The sequence below is a fragment of the Lepus europaeus genome, chromosome 12 (assembly GCF_033115175.1).
Source record: "Lepus europaeus isolate LE1 chromosome 12, mLepTim1.pri, whole genome shotgun sequence".
In the NCBI taxonomy this organism is placed as follows: Eukaryota; Metazoa; Chordata; class Mammalia; order Lagomorpha; family Leporidae; genus Lepus; species Lepus europaeus.
Window position 1 is genome coordinate 3,811,610 of NC_084838.1, and position 7,076 is coordinate 3,818,685.

Here is a 7,076-nt window from a genome sequence, read left to right on the forward strand (position 1 = left end):
TAAATAAGAGAATTCACTGTGTTTATTGTAATGGTCCACAAATTAGTCCACAGATGTAAAACCACGCCAGCCAAAAATCCCAGCCTTTTTTTAGCATGTGTGAAAGCTGACAATGGATTCTAAAACGTAGCAGAGAGCCAAAGGACTTTAAATGGCCAGGACCCTCACAGACGGTGGTGGGCTTGATCCACCCAAGGTTAAGACTGCCCCCAAGGTTCACAAGGGAGTGGGGGCGGGGGCTCAGGTCAAAGTGAGCCATGGAATCCGCTCCGGGCAGGTGGCAGGTGCACCTGTGCTCCTGGCAGTGAGCCAGGAGCAGGGCCGAGTCCGGTCAGCCATGGAGAGAGGGCGCTAGCCGTGCAGGGAACACCCAGCTGATGTGCCCTTGCTCACACATCAGGCTCACAAAGGCACCTGCCAAGGGGAGAGGGCGTCGCAGCCCGCACAGGGAGTCCTTGGGGCTCCTGACGCGGTCGCGGGCGTCCTGAGGGGGAGACCAGGAGCGGATGGGCCCCGGGCCAAAGGCTCCACGCGATGGGCGTCCGAGAAACACATCCCAAACCACCCCCACTGCACAGCACACGACTCAGGACGCGTGAGCCGACGGGGGTGGACGCTCCTGGAAAATCGCGCCAGCCCGGCTGGAGGTGGGGTCGGCAGTCGGACGGTCCCTCAGAACAGTGCCCGGGGGAGGGTGAAGGCCAGGGTCCCAGGGCCGCCTCGGGGGAGGCACCGAGGACACCTGGCTCGGGTGGGTGCCCCGGTCCCGCAGCAGGGCTGAGCTCAGAGGCCACTGCCCAAAGCCACGGCAAAGCCACCCTCTCCTGGCCCCTGGGTCCCCTCCACAGGTGTCAGGGATGGAGGCGTGGCCGGGCTCAGGGCAGGTAGAGAGCCACCACCACGTAGATGACCCAGCTGGTGGACACGAAGAACCCAAACAGCAGGCTGAAGAGCACGAGGGCGCGGGCCTTCCGCGAAGCCGCCTCGGCCTGGCTCAGGTCGCCCCTGCCCAGGGCCGCGCGGGTCTGCAACAGGGCAGGGCGGGGTCAGCGGACACACAGGGCCCCTGCTCCCACCCCACTGGGCCAGGCTCGGGCCACAGACCGGAAAACGAGCCCTGGGAAGTTCTGGGACTGCGCGTCACAGCCCCAGCCTCATCCCCTACAATCCCTACAGCCCCCCCGCCCGAGGTTGGGGTCGCTGCGGCCCCCACTCTGCAGGGGAAGGGACAGCGGCTCCGAGAGGCCGAGTGACCAGCCTCCCGAGCCCCACCTCTGAGCCCTCCTAACAGCCACGCCCCCCACCGTCCCAGCCTGCTGATGGCCGTGGGGCGGGGTGGGGGGGGTGGCCAGCAGAGTGAGGCCGGGGGCCACCCAGTCAGCCCTGGGCACAGTCCTGAGCTAGCCTACTTCTGTCTGTCACAATGTCATCACTCTGGCCTCACTGGGTCCCCAGGGCCAGGGTTGTGACCAGTAACATCAAGACAGACAGACGGGAGGGTGATGGGTGGGTGGGTGAGTGACAGGTGGGTAGATGGGTAGATGGATGGGTGGATGAGTGACAGGTGGGTGGATGGGTAGATGGGTGATGAGTGACAGGAGGATGAGCAAGCTCCGCCCTCTGTTAGAGGGACATCCCCGAGGGCAGCCCTGAGGCCCCGAGGCCCCGGCTTTACCCTGAATTGTTAGCAGAACTTTGAGAGCAGACCCGGAGGGCACAGAGCGGACACAGGGGAGGAGGGCGTCACTGTCCGAGAGGGGCAAAGACCCCACGAACCACTGGGCACAACTTCCCAATTCCTGAGGCCGGGGCTGGCCAGAGGCTCGGCGGCCTCCACGGGGGTCCCGGTGGCCGCCCCGGCAGCTGCCTACCTCGTAGGAGTACACGAGGGCAATGCACCCGGTGAGCAGGCAGCAGAAGAGGGTCACCAGCACCGACTCCACCATGTAGTCCTTGGGCACAGGCCTGCGATCCACCGCCGCGGGGGCAGCCAGGCCTGCCACAGGGCCGTGGTACTGGGGGCGGAGCCACGTGGTCAAGGCCGGCTGCCCCCAACCCCCAGCCACGGGCCTGCAGGTCACTGCAGGGGCAGGGCAGGGCCTCCTCCTGGTGCCCCTGGCCGCACTCGGGGGGTCCTCTCCACTCTGCCCATCTCCACCGCACCCCCAGGGGGGCTGCAGGCCTCCAGCGCTGGTTCGGCCCAGCGGTTAAGATGCCCGGAGCCACGTGGGGGTGCCCGGCTTCCTCGCCTGGCTCTGGCTCCCTGCTACTGCGCACCTGGGAGGCAGGGGGACGCCGGGTGGGGGGGGGGGACCAGGATGGGGTCCCGCCTCGGGCTTCAGCTCTGCGGGTGCTTGGAGGTCGAGCCAGCGGACTCTCCCATCCCCATTCTCTCCCCTCTCCCCACCATCCCAAGCAAATACAGCTTTGAAGACATACCTAGGGCTCCTCCACCTGCACCCCCGCGCCCGCGGACCCCCCCCCTCCCGGCCCGGGGAGCCTGCGGGGGCTCCCGCCCAGCCCTCCACCCTCCCCACCCTCGCCCAGCGTCCGGCCCGGAGGCAGCGGGGCCCGCGCTCACCACGGGGTAGGGGAAGGCGGCGCCGGCGGCTGCGGGCTGCGGGGCGGGCGCGCCCGGGTAGAGCGCGGCGGGCGGTGGCGGGTACAGGGCGGCGGGCGCAGGCGCGGGCTGGAAGACCACCGGCACCTGCGGGAAGGGCGGGTACAGCAGGTGCACGGCCTTGGGGTCGGGCGGCGCGTACGGAGGGGGCTCGCCCACGAAGCCGACGTGCGGCGCCCCGCCGGCCGCCGCCTTGGGCCCGGGGCTGGCCTCTCCGGCGGCCGCAGCGCCCACCGCCGGCTCGCTCCCCTCGGCCGCCCCGTCGTCGCCGGCCGGGCTTCCGTCTTCCTCCAGCAGCTGCGGGCGGCGCGGCAGGCGCGGGAGCGCGGGGCGCTCGGGGCTCGGGGGGTCCGCGGGGCGCTCCGGGCTCGGGGGGTCCGCGGGGCCGGCAGAGGGGCCGCCCCCTTTAGTGTCCGGGCCTGGGGAGAAACGCGGCGGCTGTGAGGCCCGAGGGGCCCAGGCGGGACCCCCGCCTCGCGCCCCGCACACACAGCCCCTCCGAACCCTGGCCCGCCCGGGCACCCAGCGCGCTCGTCTCCACCGCGGTCCCCATAGCCCCCAATGGCAAGGGCAACGACGGCAGCGGACACCCGAGGCTGCCGTCGGGGGACTCCGCTCCGAGCCGCACCTATAGGGAGGCGGTTCCCGCCCCCCGCGGCCCTGCTGCCCCCGTCTATTGGACCAGAAGAAAGAGCGTTGGCCTAGGGCAGCCTCTGATTGGCTGTCCTGCGAGCGCCCAGACAGGCTCAGCCAATCGGATTCTTGGCTTGGGGCTGGAGGCTGGAGGCGGGAGGCGCTCAGGAACTGCCACTCCTGGCTGAGTGACAAGGAGCAGGGTGGCGGGTGCAGGGGAGTGGACAGGGGCGGTGGGCTTGAAGGATCCCGGGCAGGACTCAGGGAACCCTGAGGCCCCTGCACCTCCTGGGAGCCTCCTGACCGGCAGAGCTCCCGGGCGGCTCAGGCAGGTGCCTGAGCAGGGTCCTGGGGAGGAGCCCCCTGCCCAGAGTGGTCGCTCAAGGCCCCACAGCAGGGTGGGCAAACCTCCAGCTAGCGTTCAATTAAAAACACAGAGAAAGAACAAAATCGGGCCCTGTGTTGTGGCAGAGCCGGTGAAGCAGCTGCCTTGTAACCCAGCATCCCATGGGGCGCCAGTTCGAATCTCGGCTGCTCCACTTCCAATCCAGAGCCCTGGTGGCGCACCTGGGAAAGCAGCGGCGGACGGCCCAAGTGCCTGGGCCCCTGCACCGCGTGGGAGACCCAGAGGAAGCTCCTGGCTTCGAATAAGTCCAGCCCCAGCTGTTGCCACCATTTGGGGAAGAAACCACTGGATGGAAGACCTCTCTCTCTCTCTCTCTCACTTTTAAATAAATAAAAATAAATCTTTAAAACAAAAAATAGCAATCACCAGAGAGAAGGGAACAGGAGCTCACCATCACAGGTCCTACAACACTAAAAGGAAAAGGAGAGAAAATGTGATAGCCCCACAGTAAGGAAGCCGCACACAGACTAGCAGCAGACCCCGGACGGTTAGGTTAAAACTAGTATCCCGGCCGGCGCCATGGCTCAACAGGCTAATCCTCCGCCTTGCGGCGCTGTTACACCAGGTTCTAGTCCCGGTTGGGGCACCAGATTCTGTCCCGGTTGCCCCTCTTCCAGGCCAGCTCTCTGCTGTGGCCTGGGAGTACAGTGGAGGATGGCCCAAGTCCTTGGGCCCTGCACCCCATGGGAGACCAGGAGAAGCACCTGGCTCCTGCCTTTGGATCAGCACGGTGCGCTGGCTGCAGCGCGCTGGCTGCAGCGCACCGGCCGCGGCGGCCATTGGAGGATGAACCAACAGCAAAGGAAGACCTTTCTCTCGATCTCTCTCTCTCATAGTCCACTCTGCCTGTCAAAAATAAATAAATAAATAAAACTAGTATCCCACGTATAAGATCTCTGTGTGTGTGTGTCTCTCTCTCTGTAGCACTCTTCCTTTGAAATACATATTAAAAATAAGCCATTTTTGAAAACCCTAATGCCATTTATAAGATCTCTCGGTGGATGTGCGTCTCTCTGTATCGCTCTTCCTTTGCAATACATTCTAAAAATAAATAAGCAATTTATAAAAGTTCATATCCCATTCATAGCAGCACTAGAATACATGGAAAAATCTAGGAATTAATCCAGTAAATAAATCCGAGACAGCTACCCAGAAAAAGGACAAAGCATGGGGGGGGGGGGAGTGGGGGTGTAGCCCTGATCAGCAGGGATCGCCCTGCACGAGGCGATGCTCAGACAAGAAAAGGAAGTGCGCGCCGGGGGCTGGCGCTCAGGGCTGCTTGGACCCCGCATCCCAGGCCAGGGGGCCTCCTCCGGGTCTCAGCCCAGCTTCCCGCTGGTGCCAGGCTGGGAGACGGCAGGTGACCTGTGGCCACTTGGGGAGTGAACCTGCAGGTGGAGAGAGGAGGTCCCTCTCTCACCCTGCTCTCCAAATAACCCATCTTGTAGGGGTGAGGCAGTGTGGCACAGGCAGTGAGCTGGAGCCACTGGGCACACCCACGTCCACAGCAGAGCAGTTCAAGTCCTGGTTACTCCACTGTCTTTTTGTTAAGATTTATTTTGTATTTATTTGCAACAGCCAGAACTGGGCGTATCCGAAGCCAGGAGCCAGGAGCTTCCTCCAGGTCTCCCACGTGGGTGCAGGGGCCCAAGCACTTGGGCCATCCCCCGCTGCTTTCCCAGGCGCGGTAGCAGGGAGCCGGGCCGGGAGTGGAGCAGCCGGGTCTCCAGCCGGCACCCATGGAGGAGACCTGGAAGAAGTTCTTATCTCCTGGCTACGGCCCCAGCCGTTGTGGCCATCTGGGGAATGAACCAGCAGATGGAGGACTGCTCTGTCTCTATCTCTGCCTTTCGAATAAATATTAAATAATAACATTTTTTAAAAACTAAGTACCCAGCAACAAAAGGGACTGGACTGGACACATGGCTGAATCTGCAGCTCGACTGTGGTGCACCCGGGAGACAGCAGGTAGGGCAGGTAGCCGGGCCCCTGCCGCCCACACGAGAGCCTGGCTTCCCGCAGCCATTGGGGAGTGGGCGCTCTCCATCTCCTCTCTCTGCCTCTCAAACAACAACAACAACAATAATAATAAAGTCTGTGGACAGTGGAACCCAAGGACTGGCACAAAAAGTGCGGGTGCAGGCCTCACTCCTCCATCACCCCCGTGTCCCCTGCAGCAGAGCTGTGACGCTGGGGCCACTCAAGCTCCTGCTCTCGGGGCGCCGGGACCCCGCGCTGCGGACCCCCATTCCGCGGGTGGGCGAACCGAGGCTGCCTCAGGCACGGAGCCTCGGCCGAGCCCCGGGCGCCGGCCCCTGCCCCCGCCCTCGAAACTAAAGCCGCAGCGCCGGGTCCCGCCAGGGCCAGCCGGGGCCGGGTGGCGCGGAGACCGCACCGCGGGCCGAGTCTGGGCGGGGCTGCGGGCGCCTGGGCCCGCGACACCTGAGCCCCCGGCGCCCCGCGGCTCCGCAGGAATTCAGGGCGCGACGCGGGGCGGCGGGGGAGGGGGCGCCTCGAGGCCCAGGCCGGGGCGGGCGGGGTGCAGCCGGGGGTCGTTGGAATCAGGCCAGCTTGGGGTGGGGGTCTTTGGAGCCAGAGAGTGGGGAGGGTGCGGGGGTCGTCGAGGCAGGGGCGGGGGTCCTTGGAGTTGGGCCGGGCCTCCCCATCCGCTTGGGGAGCCGGTCGCGGGCCGCGGCAGGTGCGCCCCCTCCGGACTCCCGGAGCCCCTTCCCCGGCAGCCAGGGGCCTCGCTCCCCCGGGCTCGGGCGGGGCCGTCGGGCGCGGCCCGGGCAACTCTGCGCGGAGCCTCCCCGCGCCCCGGCCCGGACGTGGCCGCGGGGGTCCCCCTCCCCCGGGCCCGGGCGCTGAGGACCCCGGCCTGGCCGTGAACAAAGCGCGCAGAGGCGACCGCTCCTCCCGGGCCCCGCCGCCGCGCCCCCAGCCCCGGGCTCCCCGCGGCGGCCTGCGGTGGGGGGGTCCCCAGCTCCGGGCGGGGGGCGTCGCCCGCGCTCGGGCTCCCCCGGCCCCGCGGCGCTCACCTGGCTCCATGGCGCGTGCGGGGTGCGGGGTGCGGGGTGCGCGGCTCCCGCCGGCGCCTCCCGTCGGGCCCGGCTCGGCTGCGCCGCCGGCTCGGGTTTCCTGGCGCGGCCTGGCCGGTTAATAATTGACCGCGGTGTTTGCCCGCGGCGGTGTCCGTGCCTCGCGCCGGCACGGCCTTGCCCTGGACCCGGGCCGGGCCGGGCCGGGCCCGGAGCAGGGAGGGCAGGGGCCCCGCGCGCGCCCCCGCGGAGAGACAGCAGGGAGCGGTGGGGAGTGGGGACCCGGCGGGGTCCTTTGTACCCGCAGGCCCAGCCCCAGCGCCTGGCTCCGGACTAACCGGCCACGCAGCGGCTGAGTCCACCCTTGTAGGACCCCTGG

At 66.9% G+C, this 7,076-nt stretch overlaps 1 protein-coding gene across 1 annotated transcript; it reads right to left on the reverse strand.

Moving 5' to 3' along the window:
• Positions 1–6,728, reverse strand: PRRT1B (proline rich transmembrane protein 1B). The gene is made up of 4 exons (XM_062206876.1): positions 6,698–6,728; positions 2,582–3,039; positions 1,872–2,015; positions 1–1,025 (listed from the first exon to the last, which is right to left on the reverse strand). The coding sequence occupies exons 1-4, from the start codon at positions 6,705–6,707 to the stop codon at positions 876–878; spliced, it is 762 nt and encodes a 253-aa protein (XP_062062860.1). The 5' UTR covers positions 6,708–6,728; the 3' UTR covers positions 1–875.
• Positions 6,729–7,076: the final 348 nt, after the last annotated feature.

Excerpts from the sequence above, each read along its gene's own strand:
- PRRT1B (XM_062206876.1), bottom strand. Across the intron at positions 2,016-2,581 it reads CCGCCTTCCCCTACCCCGTG|TACCACGGCCCTGTGGCAGG; the intron begins GTGAGCGCGGGC and ends CTCCGCCCCCAG. Across the intron at positions 1,026-1,871 it reads CCCTCGTGTACTCCTACGAG|ACCCGCGCGGCCCTGGGCAG; the intron begins GTAGGCAGCTGC and ends GCCCTGTTGCAG.